General features: G+C 42.3%; 4 protein-coding genes across 4 annotated transcripts; all 4 read left to right on the top strand.

Moving 5' to 3' along the window:
- Positions 1–7,742: 7,742 nt before the first annotated feature.
- Positions 7,743–8,898, top strand: LOC137029079 (hatching enzyme 1.2-like). Its single transcript, XM_067398596.1, has 5 exons — positions 7,743–7,811; positions 7,900–7,972; positions 8,075–8,215; positions 8,297–8,414; positions 8,508–8,898. The coding sequence occupies exons 1-5, from the start codon at positions 7,743–7,745 to the stop codon at positions 8,896–8,898; spliced, it is 792 nt and encodes a 263-aa protein (XP_067254697.1).
- Positions 8,899–12,330: 3,432 nt separating this feature from the next.
- Positions 12,331–15,343, top strand: LOC137028108 (zinc finger BED domain-containing protein 4-like). Its single transcript, XM_067396867.1, has 3 exons — positions 12,331–13,665; positions 13,956–14,201; positions 15,230–15,343. The coding sequence occupies exons 1-3, from the start codon at positions 12,331–12,333 to the stop codon at positions 15,341–15,343; spliced, it is 1,695 nt and encodes a 564-aa protein (XP_067252968.1).
- Positions 15,344–17,206: 1,863 nt separating this feature from the next.
- LOC137029078 (hatching enzyme 1.2-like) lies at positions 17,207–18,364 on the top strand. The gene is made up of 5 exons (XM_067398595.1): positions 17,207–17,275; positions 17,364–17,436; positions 17,539–17,679; positions 17,763–17,880; positions 17,974–18,364. Exons 1-5 carry the CDS (start codon positions 17,207–17,209, stop codon positions 18,362–18,364), a joined length of 792 nt encoding a protein of 263 aa, XP_067254696.1.
- Positions 18,365–21,727: 3,363 nt separating this feature from the next.
- Positions 21,728–24,798, top strand: LOC137028107 (zinc finger BED domain-containing protein 4-like). Its single transcript, XM_067396865.1, has 3 exons — positions 21,728–23,131; positions 23,411–23,656; positions 24,685–24,798. Exons 1-3 carry the CDS (start codon positions 21,728–21,730, stop codon positions 24,796–24,798), a joined length of 1,764 nt encoding a protein of 587 aa, XP_067252966.1.
- Positions 24,799–25,567: the final 769 nt, after the last annotated feature.

Here is a 25,567-nt window from a genome sequence, read left to right as displayed (position 1 = left end):
TGAATAGTGGTGTGATGAGGTTATGTTTTTATGTCTTTTGATGGTGCTGAATTTCTGAAATATGTAATTGTGTTGGGTTGTGAAAAATAAAGCTAAACTGCAAGACAAACGTATACTTTATTTGTAATTCAATGACAAGTTTAAGACAGCGGTTGACTGTAGCAGTAAAGGCGTCATTGTACTGAGCTTCGCCTGCAAACAAATTAAAGCCACCTGGTTTAACCTTAGGAAAACTGGAGGACTGGGAATATTACAGTATATGATGTATTCAATTCAACAGGTTATTTATTTATTTATTATTATTATTATTATTATTATTAAATGCAATAACATAGCTTTTGAAAGATGTTTGAGATTTACTGGTATAATCATATGTTCACAGCTGAAAAGAACGGTTTCCCATTTGATACTTTAAAGAGCTTTATTGTGTCAAGATCCTCTACTGGAGTCAATCACTTCTGCATCCTCTAGTACAACACATTCAACTTTCAAATTCACCAAAGACTGAGAAAGTCCACAGGAGAAATAAGTGTGATCACCTGAAGAACAATGTGAGCCAAAGATGCAGTTCTAGACATGTTGTGAAGTTCTGGTGAAAATAAGGGCTGTGTTCACAATGGACTTTGGTTCCGGAAAATTATAAGAGCATTCTGTGTGAATGCAAGCCAGAGCCAGATTGCTGGGAAATGTGGTCCTTGTACAAGATCCTAGTAACATTAATGGGATAAATCTTGGAAAATATAAGTGTGAAAAGAGCCAGAGCCAATGCCGTGTGGGGTGTGTGTTGCAGTGATGAAGTTAGTTATCGTGCAACAGTTTGACTTGCAGATGGAAAAAGGTGCAAGAAAGAAAATAACAATTGCTGCAAACAAGAGACCAGGGATCTACTTGCCTTTCATGGAGAATTGAACCAGCAGTTTAATGATACCATACAGCATACACAATATGATGTTTTGTTAAAATCACTTCATAAAATTAAGTTTGAACCACTGCAGTCACGTCGACGGTTTTAACGATGCCTTTAGTACCTTTCTGGACCTTGAAAGCGTTGATTGTATTGCTGTCTATGGACAAGTCATATACCTCTCGGATTCATCAAAAATATCTTAATTTGTGTTCCGAAGATGAATGAAGGTCTCACGGATTTGCAACAGCATGAGGGTGAGTAATTAATGAAACAAATTTCATTTTTGGGTGAACTAACCCTTTAAGATTGGGGGGAACATGTTCATGTTGCCTATCCAATCAGCACGAGGGAGGCCTATATGTATATATATATATATATATATATATATATATATATATATATATATATATATATATATATATACATAGCTGACTCATCTATGGTCCTCGATAGTTTTCTCCATCCCTACACCACCCCGTCTCCTCACAATCACCTGGTTACTATTAACCAGGCATATAAGGAGTATGTTGGATTCAGGCTAAATTCTGAGTTTCGAGCCCTCCCTTCAGACAGCATGCCAAATACGCATACTTTTCACTTTTTATCTGATTATTTGTAAGAGTGAACTCGTGAAATTACTGTTTGTGGGAGGATAACAAAATTAAATGGAGAACTTTTCAACATATGAAGTTTTATTTAACAGAATTCGGGAGGAGCACGTTCGGGTAATCAATCAATCAGCACAAGGAGAAGCCTGTATATAAGCCCGTCTCTCACCTCTATCCCGCGACACGTTTCACAGCATCCCTCCATTCAACCCATCACCTTGCTCTTGGCTGGTTTCTATCCCAGTCATGGAAGGGGTGTACTCTGGGTTTGGGCCAAATTCCAAACTCAGCGCCCTTCCCTGGACGGCACGCCAAATACGCATAAACTACTATATAATTTGCTATTGGATTTCATGTACGTGTAAACACGTGAAGTACATTACATATCAGGTGGGAACGCTCTGGCAGTGTAAATGAAGAAAATAACACAATGCAAGAGCAATTACCAGAATTTTTTCTTTTTTTCCCCCCAGAATCTCTTTGTAAATGAAACTAAGAACATCTTACTTGTGATGTTAGGATCGAATTATAGAGCAATTTTTTTTCTGCTTCATTGCAGAAACTGAATATAACATCTGAACCTCAGAATAAAATACACAATTTCTATAAAAGCAAATTAGAAACTTTTTCGATCAAAACTTAAAATCACAAAGAGATGAAATGTGACTCATCTTTAACTAGAAATGGTGTACAGTTGAATGTGTAAAATGCAGTAGCATTGCTATGCGTAGTTCAAGTCAAGTCACCTTTATTTATGTAGCGCTTTTTACAATGCAGATTGTGTCAAAGCAGCTTTACATTGATAACTGGTATATCATTTTGGCTGCACAGCAGCTTTTAAAGAATAGTGTCAATGCAGGCAGATCAAAGCACTGTTGAATATCAAATGTCAAGTGTCCCCAACTAAGCAAGCCAAAGGCGATAGCGGCAAGGAACCCAAACTCCAACAGGTAACATCAGGTGGCAAATAGGTGTTAAAATGCAGAAAAAAACCTTGGGAGAAACCAGGCTTAGTCGGGGGGCCAGTCCTCCTCTGGCAAACAGTGCTTTGTTACGATTCAGGTTGCTATCATAAGTCCGATAGGATTGCAACATTCAAATTATTTATTTCAGTTCCATCCAGTTGAGGATCGTATTCATCACTGCGGTACAGACGGTTTGTGTAGGAGCTGTGCCACTGGCTGCCGTGTCGATGATGCCTTCACAATAGATGGTCTACGGCAGTGGTCGCCAACCCGTCGCTGCGATCGACCGGTCGATCTTTATCACTGTTCCAGTAGCTCGCGAAAATAACAGAAATATGAGTACAAAAATACATTACATTTCTCCAGTCTGTACTGTACTGTACTGTATTTTTGTATTTATTTTTCTGTTATTTTAGGGAGCTACGGGGACAGTGATAAAGGGAAATAGCCCACATCATGTCCGAGTCTGTAAACGGCCGTAAACAAGAGGCCAGAGACGCTGAAGACGGACGCAAAGAGGAGACAATTCTGTAGCAGACAGAGCAGCTCACTGTTCACGATGCTCGAAATATAGGAAGAAAATATAAATATGGAATTGGTTGTGAGGGATTATATGAATGCATCTGTAAAAGGAATTACTGTCTTCAGAAAAATTTCGATGGCAATGGTATTTTACTTTCCTCTTACCTCCGAATAAAGTAGCTAATTATTAGCGCAGTTCAGCTTTGTTTACAGCGGTAACCAAGGAAACGCTGTATCTCTGCTGCTCCATAAGCGCCACCTGCTGTCAGAGAGTGAATCTGTGTCTCATTCAGTCTGCTGTTTTTGTTTCAAGCTTTTTTTGTGTGTAGCATATAATTTCACAAAGATAAAGTCAGACCGTTCTGTTTTTGCTTTAAATCTTGAAATTACAGCGGTTGACTGTAGCAGTAAAGGCGTCATTGTACTGAGCTTCGCCTGCAAACAAATTAAAGCCACCTGGTTTAACCTTAGGAAAACTGGAGGACTGGGAATATTACAGTATATGATGTATTCAATTCAACAGGTTATTTATTTATTTATTATTATTATTATTATTATTATTAAATGCAATAACATAGCTTTTGAAAGATGTTTGAGATTTACTGGTATAATCATATGTTCACAGCTGAAAAGAACGGTTTCCCATTTGATACTTTAAAGAGCTTTATTGTGTCAAGATCCTCTACTGGAGTCAATCACTTCTGCATCCTCTAGTACAACACATTCAACTTTCAAATTCACCAAAGACTGAGAAAGTCCACAGGAGAAATAAGTGTGATCACCTGAAGAACAATGTGAGCCAAAGATGCAGTTCTAGACATGTTGTGAAGTTCTGGTGAAAATAAGGGCTGTGTTCACAATGGACTTTGGTTCCGGAAAATTATAAGAGCATTCTGTGTGAATGCAAGCCAGAGCCAGATTGCTGGGAAATGTGGTCCTTGTACAAGATCCTAGTAACATTAATGGGATAAATCTTGGAAAATATAAGTGTGAAAAGAGCCAGAGCCAATGCCGTGTGGGGTGTGTGTTGCAGTGATGAAGTTAGTTATCGTGCAACAGTTTGACTTGCAGATGGAAAAAGGTGCAAGAAAGAAAATAACAATTGCTGCAAACAAGAGACCAGGGATCTACTTGCCTTTCATGGAGAATTGAACCAGCAGTTTAATGATACCATACAGCATACACAATATGATGTTTTGTTAAAATCACTTCATAAAATTAAGTTTGAACCACTGCAGTCACGTCGACGGTTTTAACGATGCCTTTAGTACCTTTCTGGACCTTGAAAGCGTTGATTGTATTGCTGTCTATGGACAAGTCATATACCTCTCGGATTCATCAAAAATATCTTAATTTGTGTTCCGAAGATGAATGAAGGTCTCACGGATTTGCAACAGCATGAGGGTGAGTAATTAATGAAACAAATTTCATTTTTGGGTGAACTAACCCTTTAAGATTGGGGGGAACATGTTCATGTTGCCTATCCAATCAGCACGAGGGAGGCCTATATGTATATATATATATATATATATATATATATATATATATACATAGCTGACTCATCTATGGTCCTCGATAGTTTTCTCCATCCCTACACCACCCCGTCTCCTCACAATCACCTGGTTACTATTAACCAGGCATATAAGGAGTATGTTGGATTCAGGCTAAATTCTGAGTTTCGAGCCCTCCCTTCAGACAGCATGCCAAATACGCATACTTTTCACTTTTTATCTGATTATTTGTAAGAGTGAACTCGTGAAATTACTGTTTGTGGGAGGATAACAAAATTAAATGGAGAACTTTTCAACATATGAAGTTTTATTTAACAGAATTCGGGAGGAGCACGTTCGGGTAATCAATCAATCAGCACAAGGAGAAGCCTGTATATAAGCCCGTCTCTCACCTCTATCCCGCGACACGTTTCACAGCATCCCTCCATTCAACCCATCACCTTGCTCTTGGCTGGTTTCTATCCCAGTCATGGAAGGGGTGTACTCTGGGTTTGGGCCAAATTCCAAACTCAGCGCCCTTCCCTGGACGGCACGCCAAATACGCATAAACTACTATATAATTTGCTATTGGATTTCATGTACGTGTAAACACGTGAAGTACATTACATATCAGGTGGGAACGCTCTGGCAGTGTAAATGAAGAAAATAACACAATGCAAGAGCAATTACCAGAATTTTTTCTTTTTTTCCCCCCAGAATCTCTTTGTAAATGAAACTAAGAACATCTTACTTGTGATGTTAGGATCGAATTATAGAGCAATTTTTTTTTCTGCTTCATTGCAGAAACTGAATATAACATCTGAACCTCAGAATAAAATACACAATTTCTATAAAAGCAAATTAGAAACTTTTTCGATCAAAACTTAAAATCACAAAGAGATGAAATGTGACTCATCTTTAACTAGAAATGGTGTACAGTTGAATGTGTAAAATGCAGTAGCATTGCTATGCGTAGTTCAAGTCAAGTCACCTTTATTTATGTAGCGCTTTTTACAATGCAGATTACCTTACGATTCAGGTAAAAGCAGCTTTACATTGATAACTGGTATATCATTTTGGCTGCACAGCAGCTTTTAAAGAATAGTGTCAATGCAGGCAGATCAAAGCACTGTTGAATATCAAATGTCAAGTGTCCCCAACTAAGCAAGCCAAAGGCGATAGCGGCAAGGAACCCAAACTCCAACAGGTAACATCAGGTGGCAAATAGGTGTTAAAATGCAGAAAAAAAACCTTGGGAGAAACCAGGCTTAGTCGGGGGGCCAGTCCTCCTCTGGCAAACAGTGCTTTGTTACGATTCAGGTTGCTATCATAAGTCCGATAGGATTGCAACATTCAAATTATTTATTTCAGTTCCATCCAGTTGAGGATCGTATTCATCACTGCGGTACAGACGGTTTGTGTAGGAGCTGTGCCACTGGCTGCCGTGTCGATGATGCCTTCACAATAGATGGTCTACGGCAGTGGTCGCCAACCCGTCGCTGCGATCGACCGGTCGATCTTTATCACTGTTCCAGTAGCTCGCGAAAATAACAGAAATATGAGTACAAAAATACATTACATTTCTCCAGTCTGTACTGTACTGTACTGTATTTTTGTATTTATTTTTCTGTTATTTTAGGGAGCTACGGGGACAGTGATAAAGGGAAATAGCCCACATCATGTCCGAGTCTGTAAACGGCCGTAAACAAGAGGCCAGAGACGCTGAAGACGGACGCAAAGAGGAGACAATTCTGTAGCAGACAGAGCAGCTCACTGTTCACGATGCTCGAAATATAGGAAGAAAATATAAATATGGAATTGGTTGTGAGGGATTATATGAATGCATCTGTAAAAGGAATTACTGTCTTCAGAAAAATTTCGATGGCAATGGTATTTTACTTTCCTCTTACCTCCGAATAAAGTAGCTAATTATTAGCGCAGTTCAGCTTTGTTTACAGCGGTAACCAAGGAAACGCTGTATCTCTGCTGCTCCATAAGCGCCACCTGCTGTCAGAGAGTGAATCTGTGTCTCATTCAGTCTGCTGTTTTTGTTTCAAGCTTTTTTTGTGTGTAGCATATAATTTCACAAAGATAAAGTCAGACCGTTCTGTTTTTGCTTTAAATCTTGAAATTAAATCTCAATTAATTCAAATAAAATACAACTGCTCATACAATGTGATAGCATCTTTGTTTAGATTGTGATTAAAAAGCAGTGGTTCCCTCTAATTTGAAATGGCTATGTATCTTTGATAATAATAATAATAATAATAATAATAATAATAATAGTAATAGTAATAGTAATAGTAATAATAATAATAATAATAAATATCTGCAACCAGTATAAGAATCGGCCAATTTGCTTGTAAAAATAAATAAATAAATAAATCAGAATCTAAATTGGCCATGAAAAAAATACTAAATACAATCTGGGCTGTCTTTTTCTATCAAGTAGATCTTGTCTTTCATAAAGGTCGAGGTCAGGGATCTTGGGCTTAAAAAGGTTGGTGACCACTGGTCTACGGTAATGGACTACGGTAAACCTCGGGATAAACAGAAAGACTAATGTTAGCGTAGATGCCATTCTTCTTCAACTATTAAACAACTTTACTAAGTAGAAAGGTGGGGTTGTCACTGTTTGAAATCATGTTGCTTCTTCATAACAAAACAATTGTATCAAATAAAGAGTTGTGTAGTGCTATGAAATACTAAATATATATAATATTACATTTGTCCTGATAATATTTTAGCAATACACAGTAATTGTTTCTGATTTTCCATTAAATCAAAAGCTTTCAGCTTAGCTAAGCTAATTTAAGTAGTCAGTTGTCCATCTTGCTAATATTTTTTGGAGTCATTTTCTAATCTTTGCAGTACATTGAGATGTTCTCATGAATAAGGATTCACTGGTAATCTACCTACAGAGCACATTTAATGTATTGTGGACCATCCCTCTATATTACTGTGTTAGGGCATGTGTTGAAGTCCAAAAGCTAAAGCACGTCCATTACAGAGAATTAGATGAACAAACTGAGGTATATTCTATGATTGTGCAAAGATTAGGACCAACAGGTGGGGTCAGAGCTTCCTCCCTTTAGGCACACATTTTAGACTCTGGACACTAAGACCCTACCCATAATCCCCCAGTGGAGCCACCTACTCAGGTGAATATAAAGTCCAGACAGAACAGCTCGCAGACATCAGACCTCAGCACAGGAGCATCCTTGACATCTCTACACACTGAGGACACAGCATGGACACAAGAGCCTCCCTCTCCATTCTGCTGCTGCTGTTTGGCATCTCCCAGGCGTCTCCTCTCATGGTAAGATCCTATCTAGTCTCTCTCTCAAATTATTAACTCTCCTCAAATGAGTTGTTTAAAACATCTCTATTTCTACCACCAGGAGCAGATGTTTGAAGGCGTATTTGTATCAGAGCCTGAAACTCTGGACATCACCACAAGAATTTTGGACACCAACAATGGTCAGACACCTTGTAGATTTCTATAAAGCCAGTAAATGGTCAGTGATTGAGGCCTATAAATATTTTGTGTTATTTCATCAATATGTGTCTCTTTAAATGCAGGATCATCTGAAGTCTTGATTGAAGGAGATCTGGTCTTTCCCAAAACCAGAAATGCTCTCTACTGCTTGAACAACAACTGTTTCTGGAAGAAAAACTCTAACAACGTAGTGGAGGTCCCGTACATAGTGAGCGCTGAATTCTGTACGTGAATCTCCTTCATTCGTTGAACACAATTCATTCATTTAGATGCCATTTTAAACTTGTGGAACCTTTTGTTTGCAGCCAATTATGACAGATCTGTGATTGCGAACGCCATGTCGGCCTTTCATGCCAAAACCTGCATCCGCTTTGTGGCCAGATCATCTCAGACTGACTACATCAGTATTGAGAACAAAGATGGGTCAGAACAATTATACAAAATAATCAGGACTCTCTTTTACAACAAGAACATTAAATCAGATATCTAACCCCTTTATTTCCTTTCTCCTCTCAGGTGCTACTCTTCTCTAGGTAGAACTGGTGGCAAACAGGTGGTCTCCCTCAACAGGCAAGGCTGTGTGTACACTGGCATCGCTCAACATGAGCTGAATCATGCCCTGGGCTTCTACCACGAGCAAACCAGGAGCGATCGTGACAAGTACGTCAAAATCAACTGGGAGAACTTGTCTCCTGACATGTCCTACAACTTCGAGAAACAGAACACCAACAACCAAAACACTCCATACGACTACAGCTCCATCATGCACTATGGAAGAACAGCCTTCGCCATCCAGCCTGGGCTGGAAACCATCACTCCCATTCCTGATGCCACGGTGGAAATCGGACAGAGGCAGGGACTGTCCAACATTGACATCCTGAGGATCAACAAGCTGTATGGATGCTGAAGATGAGGCTTGTACACATAATTTAATATAGGTCATATATCTGTAGATGAATAGTGGTGTGATGAGGTTATGTTTTTATGTCTTTTGATGGTGCTGAATTTCTGAAATATGTAATTGTGTTGGGTTGTGAAAAATAAAGCTAAACTGCAAGACAAACGTATACTTTATTTGTAATTCAATGACAAGTTTAAGACAGCGGTTGACTGTAGCAGTAAAGGCGTCATTGTACTGAGCTTCGCCTGCAAACAAATTAAAGCCACCTGGTTTAACCTTAGGAAAACTGGAGGACTGGGAATATTACAGTATATGATGTATTCAATTCAACAGGTTATTTATTTATTTATTTTTATTATTATTATTATTATTAAATGCAATAACATAGCTTTTGAAAGATGTTTGAGATTTACTGGTATAATCATATGTTCACAGCTGAAAAGAACGGTTTCCCATTTGATACTTTAAAGAGCTTTATTGTGTCAAGATCCTCTACTGGAGTCAATCACTTCTGCATCCTCTAGTACAACAAATTCAACTTTCAAATTCACCAAAGACTGAGAAAGTCCACAGGAGAAATAAGTGTGATCACCTGAAGAACAATGTGAGCCAAAGATGCAGTTCTAGACATGTTGTGAAGTTCTGGTGAAAATAAGGGCTGTGTTCACAATGGACTTTGGTTCCGGAAAATTATAAGAGCATTCTGTGTGAATGCAAGCCAGAGCCAGAATGCTGGGAAATGTGGTCCTTGTACAAGATCCTAGTAACATTAATGGGATAAATCTTGGAAAATATAAGTGTGAAAAGAGCCAGAGCCAATGCCGTGTGGGGTGTGTGTTGCAGTGATGAAGTTAGTTATCGTGCAACAGTTTGACTTGCAGATGGAAAAAGGTGCAAGAAAGAAAATAACAATTGCTGCAAACAAGAGACCAGGGATCTACTTGCCTTTCATGGAGAATTGAACCAGCAGTTTAATGATACCATACAGCATACACAATATGATGTTTTATTAAAGTTTTATTAAAATCACTTCATAAAATTAAGTTTGAACCACTGCAGTCACGTCGACGGTTTTAACGATGCCTTTAGTACCTTTCTGGACCTCGAAAGCGTTGATTATATTGCTGTCTATGGACAAGTCATATACCTCTCGGATTCAGCAAAAATATCTTAATTTGTGTTCCGAAGATGAATGAAGGTCTCACGGGTTTGCAACAGCATGAGGGTGAGTAATTAATGAAACAAATTTCATGAGTCAGCTATGTATATATATATATATATATATATATATATATATATATATATATATATATATATATATATATATATATATATATATATATATATATATATATATATATATATATATATATATATATATATATACATAGCTGACTCATCTATGGTCCTCGATAGTTTTCTCCATCCCTACACCACCCCGTCTCCTCACAATCACCTGGTTACTATTAACCAGGCATATAAGGAGTATGTTGGATTCAGGCTAAATTCTGAGTTCCGAGCCCTCCCTTCAGACAGCATGCCAAATACGCTTATGTAGTACAAATATGATTTTTAAGTCTAGGAAGGAAGGGGACAGGGTCGGCGTTCAACTGCTGACTGAGCTTTATTTTCAAGATTCAGAAAAGTCCAACAAAAACTGTGCGAGGCACAACAACAAAACAAAATAATCCACAAAGGGCTTCACTCCAGTCACGGCATATACAATCCACAAAGGGCTTCACTCCAGTTAGTCAGCAGTTCCCCTCTCTCTCACCGACTCCTGCTTCTCGCGGCGTTTTAACCTGTCTCTGCGCCAATTACTGAAATGAGAAACAGGTGTTCGTGATGTACATTTAACTCGCTCACTCACCAAAGATCTCCCGATGCTCTCTCCCGCCGCAGACCTTGCTGAACCACCCCCCCCCCATTTCTGGAGAGGAAATCGGCCACAGCCATCTGAACACCCGGCCTGTGGACCACCTTGAACTTAAAAGGCTGTAATGCCAGATACCAACGAGTGATCCGCGCATTGGTATCCTTCATGCGGTGGAGCCACTGCAGGGGAGCATGGTCCGAACAGAGAGTGAATTCCCGTCCCAGGAGATAATAGCGGAGGATGGCCCACCTAATAGCCAAACACTCTTTCTCAACGGTGCTGTACTTAGCTTCCCTCTTTGAGAGCTTACAGCTAATGTACAGCACCGGCCGTTCCTCTCCCTCTATCTCCTGGGACAGGACAGCACCCAGCCCTCTGTCCGACGCGTCAGTCTGCAACAGAAAAGGGAGAGAAAAATCAGGAGAGTGAAGCAATGGCCCACCTGGGTGAAGGCCTGCTGGCACAGCTCCGTGCACTGGACCGTATCTGGCGCATCCTTTTTAGTTAGATCAGTCAACGAGCTGGTGAGGGCCGAATAATTAGGAACAAACCTCCTATAATATCCTGCCAGCCCGAGGAACTGTCTTTTTGGTCTTGGGGCGCGGACAGGTCGCAATCGCTGCCGTCTAATCAATTTGGGGACGCACCTGTCCATGCCCCAAGTGAAAGCCCAGATACCTTACTTCCACGCGCCCAATCGCACACTTCTTCGGGTTAGCCGTGAGCCCGGCTCCCCTCAGCGATCTCAGGACGGCCCTCAAATGCTGCATATGCCGCTGCCAGTCATTACTGAAGATAATAATATCATCCAGATAGGCAGCAGCATATGCACCATGGGGCCGCAAAATTTTATCCATGAGACGCTGAAAGGTAGCCGGTGCCCCGAACAGCCCGAACGGAAGGGTGACGAATTGGTGTAATCCGTCGTGTAATCCGTCGTGAAAGCTGTCTTTTCTTTGGATAATGGCAACAAGGGGATCTGCCAATACCCTTTTGTTAAGTCCAGTGTCGAATAAAATCGAGCCGTACCAAGCCGGTCAAGCAACTCGTCCACCTGAGGCATTGGATACGCGTCGAATTTCGACACTGCGTTCACCTTGCGGTAGTCGACACAGAACCGAACTGAGCCGTCCGTCTTGGGAACCAAAACTATCGGGCTTGCCCAGTTACTGCTGGACTAGGGATGCACGATAATATCGGCACAACATCGGTATCGGCCGATAAAAGCTTAAAATGACCATCATCGGCATCGGCCAATATGAATATGTCTGCCGATGAGCCAAACCGATAGGGGGGCGTGTTTCATGTGCGCACGCGACGACCATGAACGTAGCTTGAGCGCCAAAAACTTAAAAACAAAAACTTACAACATGTCAGCTGTGTGGAGGCATTTCGAGATCTGTCAAACAGATAACAAAGTTGCTATTTGCAATATTTGTAAAGCACAAGTGATGCGAGGAGGCGTAAAACAACAGTCTTTCAACACTACAAATATGATTACACATCTTAAGAGCCGTCATCCTGAGCAGCACCAAGACTTTTTAAAAAGTAAGAAGGAAAAAATGCCGGCAAAAACCAATCAGCAGCCTCTACTTCAGTCATTTGACAAAGCTAGAAAATACAGCAGCGACCACCCAAAGGTAAAAGATCTTAATGACAAAATAATTGAATTTATTGCTCTTGATAACCAGCTGTTTAGCGTGGTGGAAGATGTTGGCTTCAGGAGGCTAATGATGCACCTAGAGCCGCGGTATGCTATGCCTAGCCGGCGCTATTTTTCTGACGTGGCCTTACCTGAACTCCAGAGTGTTGTCGCCAGTCAAATTGAAAAGCTCCTTGCCGGCGCGTGTCACATTAGCTTCACCACGGACATTTGGACATCAAGCGTGAGTCCTGTAAGCATGTTGAGCCTCACTGCCCAGTGGATAGATGAAGATTTCACCCTTAAAAAAGCTGTCCTACACTCACAGGAATGCTCCGGTTCTCACACAGCAGCTGCAATTGCGTCCGCATTTGAAAGTATGTTTGGGAAATGGAAAATAGAAAGAGAACGAGTGCATGTCGTGCTACGTGACAATGCCCGTAACATGGTTAAAGCTATGATGGAGTTTGGTGTGACATGTCTGCCGTGCATGGCACACTCACTGCAACTGGCGGTGAATGATGGTGTCCTGTCTCAGCGCAGCGTGGCGGATGTTGTGGCTGTGGGAAGGAGAATAATTGGACATTTCAAACACTCCCAGCTGGCATACAGTCGACTGGCAGATGTACAGAAAGAGCTCGGAATGTCGGTAAAACGACTTCAACAAGATATCGCTACCAGATGGAATTCGACATTTTATATGATGCGAAGCTTGGTCGAGCAGAAAAGGGCACTAGGTGCTTATGCTGCTGATTTCGAGCTTCCTGCAACTTTGACGGCAAATCAGTGGGGAATTATAGAAAATATGATCACACTTCTCGCCCCCTTTGAGCAGCTGACCAGAGATATAAGTTCTGCAGAGGCTTCTGCTGCTGATGTGATCCCCGCGGTTGTGGCACTGACACGACTGCTTGGCCGGCCGAATGACATGGACAGAGGAGTGCAGACTACCAAAACTACCCTGCTGGAAGCCGTCAATCATCGCTTCAACGGTATGCATTGTGAGGCACTTTATTCTGTTGCAACCATGCTTGATGCCCGCTACAAAGACCGGTACTTTGACGAGGAAAAAAAGAGGAGTGCTCGCGACCTGTTGCTCAAAGTTTTGGATGACATGAGCGGCAGTGCAGATGCCAGCACAGAGGATCCCCCAGAGAAGAGGACCCGAACAGGATCACTGCTGGATATGTATGACGAAATTCTGGAGGAGAATGTCATGTTTGAGGAGCAAGACAAGACCGCGTCAGTGTCACAGGTAAGCATAAAACATGCACAAATGTAGGTTATTATTTAAAAAAAATAAAAAAATTCACTTTTGGACCGAAAGCATCCTAATTAATGATGCGACTTTCGCTATTATTATTCTGCAATGTCATAACATAGATAATCGCCTATTTATTATCATAATTCGCTATGTGTACGGTAGTAATAATAAACGTGCAACTAATAAATCATTTGATTTCTGGAAAACAACGTTAGAGCTCTGTTAATGCCTAAAAAAAAATATATCCGTAAGTAATATTTTGTTATTCTGTTACTTCATAGGTCATCTCATACCTGGCCGAACCCACAATTCCCAGGAACCACAGTCCATTGGAGTACTGGAAGTGCAACCAGGCCCGTTTCCCTGCCCTCGCTCTTGCTGCACGCAAGTACCCGTGTGCGCCTTGCACAAGCATTGACAGTGAACGGCTTTTTAGCGTTGCCTCTGATGTGATGGATGAAAAGAGAAATCGAATGGACAGTGAAAAGGCAGAGATGCTCATTTTTCTTAAGAAAAACCTACCTCTGGTATTAAAAAAATAGCTGAACAGAAGCCTACCGGTCAGCCGAAGTTGTCACCCTAGTTAGTTGGACTGAAAAAGTTTGCACCACTCAAGTTCAAGTAAAGGATAAGATGTCCTTGTATTTTTATTTTATTTTTTGTGGCTCACAAGGTAATATGTGGAGCTTGGTTTTAAGTTTGATTATTCTTTAAAGTGGGTCCTCAGGACTGAAGTGGAGGTCTGGACTACAGCTGCTTGTTTTGTGCACTTGAAGTGTTTTCTGTAAGTTTCAGTACAATGTCATGTTAACCACTATGTTGGGGGAGCATTTGGTAGACCTGTTCCAGTAGGAAAAGATGTAAAAAAATATTTGAAAATTTATTTGTATTTATTTTACTCTTAAGGACTGAAGTTTCAAAGTCTAAACTTAAAAATAAAATGTTGCACTGGCATATCATTTATTCTCCAAGTGAAATAATTGACCTGTTTTTCAGGTGTGAATGTCTGTCTACATTTGTAAAATAATACATTTATGGTAGAATCAGTACAGAAGAGATACATGGATTTTTCTTCAGTAAAATTAAAGTTTAAATATATCAGGCGAAAAATTTGTATATATATCGGTATCGGCATCGGCATCGGCCAAAATTATTTTGAAAATACCGGCATATCGAATATCGGCCAAAATCCAATATCGTGCATCCCTATGCTGGACTCTTCTATTACTCCCATTTCAAGCATAGCCTCTAATTCTGCCTGAACTACATTTTTCTTGTGTTCTGGCAATCTATACGGCCGGCTGCGAACCACCACGCCCGGCTCTGTCTCGATGTGATGCTGAATGAGGTTTGTACGGCCCGGTAGGGGAGAAAACACATCTGCAAATTCTGCTTATAACTTGGATAAATCCGTGAGCTGTGAGGGCGAGAGGTGATCTCCCCCCGGGGCCAGAGCGAGGGACTGTTTTTTGACATTCGCCTCTGGCCCGAGATCATCCTCTCCGCTAATCACCGTCGCCAGCATCACTGACTCTGCCTCATTCCATTTTTTAAGGAGATTGAGGTGGTAAATCTGATGTGCTCCTCTCCTATCGGAACGCACAACCTCATAATCGACCTCACCGACTTGCCGTGTCACCACAAATGGTCCTTGCCACTTTGCAAGTAATTTCGAGCTTGAAGTGGGAAGCAATACAAGTACTTTATCTCCCGGTGAAAATTTGCGCAAGTTAGTTCCTCTGTCATACAGCTGGCTCTGTCTGTGCTGGGCTTGTAACAAAATTCTCCATAGACAGCCGCCCCAACGTGTGGAGTTTTGCTCTCAAGTCCAGCACATACTGAATTTCATTTTTGGCCTGAGATGGTCCGTCCTCCCAAGTCTCTCTTAGGACGTCTAATACCCCACGGGGCTGGCGTCCAAAGAGAAGCTTGAAGGGGGAAAACCCCGTGGAGGCTTGCGGGACCTCTCGCACTGCAAATAATAGAGGTTCCAACCACTTATCCCACTTTTTGGCGTCCTCTTGAACGAATTTACGAATCATGGATTTAAGCGTCCCGGCTGGAGAGGCTGACCATCGATGGTGCTGACCTTTTCAAATGCGTTTTTTAGCGTCTCATCGTGAGACTGCTCCAGGGGAAAGTCATCGCGATCCGAAAGAATAAGTCTTCCAATTTCGCTCTGTTCCCCTGAAGCTGAACTCACTGGTCCCAGATCAGTCTCTCCCGCCTGTAATCGCACCTCCTTATCCCGCGATTTTTTCCCCCAAGAGGCATCCGAGCAAAAACACCCCAATAATTTATTAAATGCAGGCCAATTCGTACCCAAATTATCGGATGCCGGAGGTGAGGGTTAACTGCCACCTCCAACTATGCTTTTGCCCCCTAAATTGAATAATGACGGGCACTAACAGATATTTCACCACATCCCCGTGCACACACCTCACCTTAACCAAGCGGCCTGCATCCAATGCCCCGGACGAAATCAGGCTTTGATGCACCGAGGTTTGATTACATCCTGAGTCCACCAAAGCCTGATAGGTACCCCCCTTGACACTCACAGGTATTTGGTACTCGCCAGCTTGACTGGGGGCAGCCTGCGGATCGTCTGCACTCACTTGCACTCACTCCACCAATCACTACACTAATCACCACATCCAGCTGCCATGCATTACCTGGACTATAAAAGACTCACACACTCATCACCTGATCGTGAAGTCTTGTTTTCACTTGTGTTACATTTCTGAGCGTTTCCCTGTATCCTGTATGCCTATCTGATCTTGATCATGCCTGGTTACCTGTTTATGATTCCTTGCTGCATACCTCTGGACTGTTTATTGTTTCCTGGACTGTGAATGATATCTGCCTGCCTCGATCTACTGCCTGTACCCTGACTATGATTCTGCCTAGCCCTTGCTGTTCCTGTTTGCCCCTGCTTAGACCCTGCCTGTACGACCACGCTTACTTTTGTAATAAAGCTTGCAGATGGATCTCTGCCTGAGTCTCCCTTTGTTACACTGATAATATTTTAGCAATACACGGTAATTGTTTCTGATTTTCCATTAAATCAAAAGCTTTCAGCTTAGCTAAGCTAATTTAAGTAGTCAGTTGTCCATCTTGCTAATATTTTTTGGAGTCATTTTCTAATCTTTGCAGTACATTGAGATGTTCTCATGAATAAGGATTCACTGGTAATCTACCTACAGAGCACATTTAATGTATTGTGGACCATCCCTCTATATTACTGTGTTAGGGCATGTGTTGAAGTCCAAAAGCTAAAGCACGTCCATTACAGAGAATTAGATGAACAAACTGAGGTATATTCTATGATTGTGCAAAGATTAGGACCAACAGGTGGGGTCAGAGCTTCCTCCCTTTAGGCACACATTTTAGACTCTGGACACTAAGACCCTACCCATAATCCCCCAGTGGAGCCACCTACTCAGGTGAATATAAAGTCCAGACAGAACAGCTCGCAGACATCAGACCTCAGCACAGGAGCATCCTTGACATCTATACACACTGAGGACACAGCATGGACACAAGAGCCTCCCTCTCCATTCTACTGCTGCTGTTTGGCATCTCCCAGGCGTCTCCTCTCATGGTAAGATCCTATGTAGCCTCTCTATCAAATTATTAACACTCCTCAAATGAGTTGTTTAAAACATCTCTATTTCTACCACCAGGAGCAGATGTTTGAAGGCGTATTTGTATCAGAGCCTGAAACTCTGGACATCACCACAAGAATTTTGGACACCAACAATGGTCAGACACCTTGTAGATTTCTATAAAGCCAGTAAATGGTCAGTGATTGAGGCCTATAAATATTTTGTGTTATTTCATCAATATGTGTCTCTTTAAATGCAGGATCATCTGAAGTCTTGATTGAAGGAGATCTGGTCTTTCCCAAAACCAGAAATGCTCTCTACTGCTTGAACAACAACTGTTTCTGGAAGAAAAACTCTAACAACATAGTGGAGGTCCCGTACATAGTGAGCGCTGAATTCTGTACGTGAATCTCCTTCATTCGTTGAACACACCTATGATTCATTTAGATGCCATTTTAAACTTGTGGAACCTTTTGTTTGCAGCCAATTATGACAGATCTGTGATTGCGAACGCCATGTCGGCCTTTCATGCCAAAACCTGCATCCGCTTTGTGGCCAGATCATCTCAGACTGACTACATCAGTATTGAGAACAAAGATGGGTCAGAACAATTATACAAAATAATCAGGACTCTCTTTTACAACAAGAACATTAAATCAGATATCTAACCCCTTTATTTCCTTTCTCCTCTCAGGTGCTACTCTTCTCTAGGTAGAACTGGTGGCGAACAGGTGGTCTCCCTCAACAGGCAAGGCTGTGTGTACACTGGCATCGCTCAACATGAGCTGAATCATGCCCTGGGCTTCTATCACGAGCAAACCAGGAGCGATCGTGACAAGTACGTCAAAATCAACTGGGAGAACTTGTCTCCTGACATGTCCTACAACTTCGAGAAACAGAACACCAACAACCAAAACACTCCATACGACTACAGCTCCATCATGCACTATGGAAGAACAGCCTTCGCCATCCAGCCTGGGCTGGAAACCATCACTCCCATTCCTGATGCCACGGTGGAAATCGGACAGAGGCAGGGACTGTCCAACATCGACATCCTGAGGATCAACAAGCTGTATGGATGCTGAAGATGAGGCTTGTACACATAATTTAATATAGGTCATATATCTGTAGATGAATAGTGGTGTGATGAGGTTATGTTTGTGTCTTTTGATGGTGCTGAATTTCTGAAATATGTAATTGTGTTGGGTTGTGAAAAATAAAGCTAAACTGCAAAACAAACGTATACTTTATTTGTAATTCAATGACAAGTTTAAGACAGCGGTTGACTGTAGCAGTAAAGGCGTCATTGTACTGAGCTTCGCCTGCAAACAAATTAAAGCCACCTGGTTTAACCTTAGGAAAACTGGAGGACTGGGAATATTACAGTATATGATGTATTCAATTCAACAGGTTATTTATTTATTTATTTTTATTATTATTATTATTATTAAATGCAATAACATAGCTTTTGAAAGATGTTTGAGATTTACTGGTATAATCATATGTTCACAGCTGAAAAGAACGGTTTCCCATTTGATACTTTAAAGAGCTTTATTGTGTCAAGACCCTCTACTGGAGTCAATCACTTCTGCATCCTCTAGTACAACAAATTCAACTTTCAAATTCACCAAAGACTGAGAAAGTCCACAGGAGAAATAAGTGTGATCACCTGAAGAACAATGTGAGCCAAAGATGCAGTTCTAGACATGTTGTGAAGTTCTGGTGAAAATAAGGGCTGTGTTCACAATGGACTTTGGTTCGGAAAATTATAAGAGCATTCTGTGTGAATGCAAGCCAGAGCCAGAATGCTGGGAAATGTGGTCCTTGTACAAGATCCTAGTAACATTAATGGGATAAATCTTGGAAAATATAAAGTGTGAAAAGAGCCAGAGCCAATGCCGTGTGGGGTGTGTGTTGCAGTGATGAAGTTAGTTATCGTGCAACAGTTTGACTTGCAGATGGAAAAAGGTGCAAGAAAGAAAATAACAATTGCTGCAAACAAGAGACCAGGGATCTACTTGCCTTTCATGGAGAATTGAACCAGCAGTTTAATGATACCATACAGCATACACAATATGATGTTTTATTAAAGTTTTATTAAAATCACTTCATAAAATTAAGTTTGAACCACTGCAGTCACGTCGACGGTTTTAACGATGCCTTTAGTACCTTTCTGGACCTCGAAAGCGTTGATTATATTGCTGTCTATAGACAAGTCATATACCTCTCGGATTCAGCAAAAATATCTTAATTTGTGTTCCGAAGATGAATGAAGGTCTCACGGGTTTGCAACAGCATGAGGGTGAGTAATTAATGAAACAAATTTCATGAGTCAGCTATGTATATATATATATATATATATATATATATATATATATATATATATATATATATATATATATATATATATATATATATATATATATATATACATAGCTGACTCATCTATGGTCCTCGATAGTTTTCTCCATCCCTACACCACCCCGTCTCCTCACAATCACCTGGTTACTATTAACCAGGCATATAAGGAGTATGTTGGATTCAGGCTAAATTCTGAGTTCCGAGCCCTCCCTTCAGACAGCATGCCAAATACGCTTATGTAGTACAAATAAGATTTTTAAGTCTAGGAAGGAAGGGGACAGGGTCGGCGTTCAACTGCTGACTGAGCTTTATTTTCAAGATTCAGAAAAGTCCAACAAAAACTGTGCGAGGCACAACAACAAAACAAAATAATCCACAAAGGGCTTCACTCCAGTCACGGCATATACAATCCACAAAGGGCTTCACTCCAGTTAGTCTTGCACCAGCGGCTCAGCCAGCAGTTCCCCTCTCTCTCACCGACTCCTGCTTCTCGCGGCGTTTTAACCTGTCTCTGCGCCAATTACTGAAATGAGAAACAGGTGTTCGTGATGTACATTTAACTCGCTCACTCACCAAAGATCTCCCGATGCTCTCTCCCGCCGCAGACCTTGCTGAACCACCACCCCCCCCATTTCTGGAGAGGAAATCGGCCACAGCCATCTGAACACCCGGCCTGTGGACCACCTTGAACTTAAAAGGCTGTAATGCCAGATACCAACGAGTGATCCGCGCATTGGTATCCTTCATGCGGTGGAGCCACTGCAGGGGAGCGTGGTCCGAACAGAGAGTGAATTCCCGTCCCAGGAGATAATAGCGGAGGGTGAGGATGGCCCACCTAATAGCCAAACACTCTTTTTCAACGGTGCTGTACTTAGCTTCCCTCTTTGAGAGCTTACAGCTAATGTACAGCACCGGCCGTTCCTCTCCCTCTATCTCCTGGGACAGGACAGCACCCAGCCCTCTGTCCGACGCGTCAGTCTGCAACAGAAAAGGGAGAGAAAAATCAGGAGAGTGAAGCAATGGCCCACCTGGGTGAAGGCCTGCTGGCACAGCTCCGTGCACTGGACCGTATCTGGCGCATCCTTTTTAGTTAGATCAGTCAACGAGCTGGTGAGGGCCGAATAATTAGGAACAAACCTCCTATAATATCCTGCCAGCCCGAGGAACTGTCTAACCTCCTTTTTGGTCTTGGGGCGCGGACAGGTCGCAATCGCTGCCGTCTAATCAATTTGGGGACGCACCTGTCCATGCCCCAAGTGAAAGCCCAGATACTTTACTTCCACGCGCCCAATCGCACACTTCTTCGGGTTAGCCGTGAGCCCGGCTCCCCTCAGCGATCTCAGGACGGCCCTCAAATGCTGCATATGCCGCTGCCAGTCATTACTGAAGATAATAATATCATCCAGATAGGCAGCAGCATATGCACCATGGGGCCGCAAAATTTTATCCATGAGACGCTGAAAGGTAGCCGGTGCCCCGAACAGCCCGAACGGAAGGGTGACGAATTGGTGTAATCCGTCGTGTAATCCGTCGTGAAAGCGGTCTTTTCTTTGGATAATGGCAACAAGGGGATCTGCCAATACCCTTTTGTTAAGTCCATTGTCGAATAAAATCGAGCCGTACCAAGCCGGTCAAGCAACTCGTCCACCTGAGGCATTGGATACGCGTCGAATTTCGACACTGCGTTCACCTTGCGGTAGTCGACACAGAACCAAACTGAGCCGTCCGTCTTGGGAACCAAAACTATCGGGCTCGCCCAGTTACTGCTGGACTAGGGATGCACGATAATATCGGCACAACATCGGTATCGGCCGATAAAAGCTTAAAATGACCATCATCGGCATCGGCCAATATGAATATGTCTGCCGATGAGCCAAACCGATAGGGGGGCGTGTTTCATGTGCGCGCGCGACGACCATGAACGTAGCTTGAGCGCCAAAAACTTAAAAACAAAAACTTACAACATGTCAGCTGTGTGGAGGCATTTCGAGATCTGTCAAACAGATAACAAAGTTACTATTTGCAATATTTGTAAAGCACAAGTGATGCGAGGAGGCGTAAAACAACAGTCTTTCAACACTACAAATATGATTACACATCTTAAGAGCCGTCATCCTGAGCAGCACCAAGACTTTTTAAAAAGTAAGAAGGAAAAAATGCTGGCAAAAACCCATCAGCAGCCTCTACTTCAGTCATTTGACAAAGCTAGAAAATACAGCAGCGACCACCCAAAGGTAAAAGATCTTAACGACAAAATAATTGAATTTATTGCTCTTGATAACCAGCTGTTTAGCGTGGTGGAAGATGTTGGCTTCAGGAGGCTAATGATGCACCTAGAGCCGCGGTATGCTATGCCTAGCCGGCGCTATTTTTCTGACGTGGCCTTACCTGAACTCCAGAGTGTTGTCGCCAGTCAAATTGAAAAGCTCCTTGCCGGCGCGTGTCACATTAGCTTCACCACGGACATTTGGACATCAAGCGTGAGTCCTGTAAGCATGTTGAGCCTCACTGCCCAGTGGATAGATGAAGATTTCACCCTTAAAAAAGCTGTCCTACACTCACAGGAATGCTCCGGTTCTCACACAGCAGCTGCAATTGCGTCCGCATTTGAAAGTATGTTTGGGAAATGGAAAATAGAAAGAGAACGAGTGCATGTCGTGCTACGTGACAATGCCCGTAACATGGCTAAAGCTATGATGGAGTTTGGTGTGACATGTCTGCCGTGCATGGCACACTCACTGCAACTGGCGGTGAATGACGGTGTCCTGTCTCAGCGCAGCGTGGCGGATGTTGTGGCCGTGGGAAGGAGAATAATTGGACATTTCAAACACTCCCAGCTGGCATACAGTCGACTGGCAGATGTACAGAAAGAGCTCGGAATGTCGGTAAAACGACTTCAACAAGATATCGCTACCAGATGGAATTCGACATTTTATATGATGCGAAGCTTGGTCGAGCAGAAAAGGGCACTAGGTGCTTATGCTGCTGATTTCGAGCTTCCTGCAACTTTGACGGCAAATCAGTGGGGAATTATAGAAAATATGATCACACTTCTCGCCCCCTTTGAGCAGCTGACCAGAGATATAAGTTCTGCAGAGGCTTCTGCTGCTGATGTGATCCCCGCGGTTGTGGCACTGACACGACTGCTTGGCCGGCCGAATGACATGGACAGAGGAGTGCAGACTACCAAAACTACCCTGCTGGAAGCCGTCAATCATCGCTTCAACGGTATGCATTGTGAGGCACTTTATTCTGTTGCAACCATGCTTGATGCCCGCTACAAAGACCGGTACTTTGACGAGGAAAAAAAGAGGAGTGCTCGCGACCTGTTGCTCAAAGTTTTGGATGACATGAGCGGCAGTGCAGATGCCAGCACAGAGGATCCCCCAGAGAAGAGGACCCGAACAGGATCACTGCTGGATATGTATGACGAAATTCTGGAGGAGAATGTCATGTTTGAGGAGCAAGACAAGACTGCGTCAGTGTCACAGGTAAGCATAAAACATGCACAAATGTAGGTTATTATTTAAAAAAAAATAAAAAAATTCACTTTGGACCGAAAGCATCCTAATTAATGATGCGACTTTCGCTATTATTATTCTGCAATGTCATAACATAGATAATCGCCTATTTATTATCATAATTCGCTATGTGTACGGTAGTAATAATAAACGTGCAACTAATAAATCATTTGATTTCTGGAAAACAAAGTTAGTGCCTAAAAAAAAATATATCCGTAAGTAATATTTTGTTATTCTGTTACTTCATAGGTCATCTCATACCTGGCCGAACCCACAATTCCCAGGAACCACAGTCCATTGGAGTACTGGAAGTGCAACCAGGCCCGTTTCCCTGCCCTCGCTCTTGCTGCACGCAAGTACCTGTGTGCGCCTTGCACAAGCGTTGACAGTGAACGGCTTTTTAGCGTTGCCTCTGATGTGATGGATGAAAAGAGAAATCGAATGGACAGTGAAAAGGCAGAGATGCTCATTTTTCTTAAGAAAAACCTACCTCTGGTATTAAAAAAATAGCTGAACAGAAGCCTACCGGTCAGCCGAAGTTGTCACCCTAGTTAGTTGGACTGAAAAAGTTTGCACCACTCAAGTTCAAGTAAAGGATAAGATGTCCTTGTATTTTTATTTTATTTTTTGTGGCTCACAAGGTAATATGTGGAGCTTGGTTTTAAGTTTGATTATACTTTAAAGTGGGTCCTCAGGACTGAAGTGGAGGTCTGGACTACAGCTGCTTGTTTTGTGCACTTGAAGTGTTTTCTGTAAGTTTCAGTACAATGTCATGTTAACCACTATGTTGGGGGAGCATTTGGTAGACCTGTTCCAGTAGGAAAAGATGTAAAAAAATATTTGAAAATTTATTTGTATTTATTTTACTCTTAAGGACTGAAGTTTCAAAGTCTAAACTTAAAAATAAAATGTTGCACTGGCATATCATTTATTCTCCAAGTGAAATAATTGACCTGTTTTTCAGGTGTGAATGTCTGTCTACATTTGTAAAATAATACATTTATGGTAGAATCAGTACAGAAGAGATACATGGATTTTTCTTCAGTAAAATTAAAGTTTAAATATATCAGGCGAAAAATTTGTATATATATCGGTATCGGCATCGGCATCGGCCAAAATTATTTTGAAAATATCGGCATATCGAATATCGGCCAAAATCCAATATCGTGCATCCCTATGCTGGACTCTTCTATTACTCCCATTTCAAGCATAGCCTCTAATTCTGCCTGAACTACATTTTTCTTGTGTTCTGGCAATCTATACGGCCGGCTGCGAACCACCACGCCCGGCTCTGTCTCGATGTGATGCTGAATGAGGTTTGTACGGCCCGGTAGGGGAGAAAACACATCTGCAAATTCTGCTTATAACTTGGATAAATCCGTGAGCTGTGAGGGCGAGAGGTGATCTCCCCCCGGGGCCAGAGCGAGGGACTGTTTTTTGACATTCGCCTCTGGCCCGAGATCATCCTCTCCGCTAATCACCATCGCCAGCATCACTGACTCTGCCTCATTCCATTTTTTAAGGAGATTGAGGTGGTAAATCTGACGTGCTCCTCTCCTATCGGAACGCACAACCTCATAATCGAGCTCACCGACTTGCCGTGTCACCACAAATGGTCCTTGCCACTTTGCAAGTAATTTCGAGCTTGAAGTGGGAAGCAATACAAGTACTTTATCTCCCGGTGAAAATTTGCGCAAGTTAGTTCCTCTGTCATACAGCTGGCTCTGTCTGTGCTGGGCTTGTAACAAAATTCTCCATAGACAGCCGCCCCAACGTGTGGAGTTTTGCTCTCAAGTCCAGCACATACTGAATTTCATTTTTGGCCTGAGATGGTCCGTCCTCCCAAGTCTCTCTTAGGACGTCTAATACCCCACGGGGCTGGCGTCCAAAGAGAAGCTTGAAGGGGGAAAACCCCGTGGAGGCTTGCGGGACCTCTCGCACTGCAAATAATAGAGGTTCCAACCACTTATCCCAATTTTTGGCGTCCTCTTGAACGAATTTACGAATCATGGATTTAAGCGTGTGATTAAACCGTTCGACCAGCCCGTCCGTTTGTGGGTGAAAGACGCTGGTACGCACGGATTTAATGCCCAACAATTCGTAAAGTTCGCGTAACGTGCGTGACATAAACGCCGTGCCCTGATCAGTGAGGATTTCTTTCGGAATCCCCACTCGGGAGATTAAACTAAACAGTGCATCCGCAACACTCTTAGCGGAAATGTTGCGGAGTGGCACTGCTTCAGGATATCGCGTTGCATAATCCACAATGACTAATGCAAAGCGATGCCCTCTTGCTGATCGCTTTAATGGCCCGATGAGGTCCATACCAATTCTTTCGAAGGGGACCTGCATTAATGGGAGGGGGCGCAACGGCACTTTTGGGGTGGCCGGTGGGTTAACCAACTG

This window comes from Chanodichthys erythropterus, chromosome 10 (genome assembly GCF_024489055.1).
Source record: "Chanodichthys erythropterus isolate Z2021 chromosome 10, ASM2448905v1, whole genome shotgun sequence".
In the NCBI taxonomy this organism is placed as follows: domain Eukaryota; kingdom Metazoa; phylum Chordata; class Actinopteri; order Cypriniformes; family Xenocyprididae; genus Chanodichthys; species Chanodichthys erythropterus.
The sequence above is the reverse complement of the archived record's forward strand: the minus strand, read 5'-3'. Positions and strand labels throughout refer to the sequence as shown.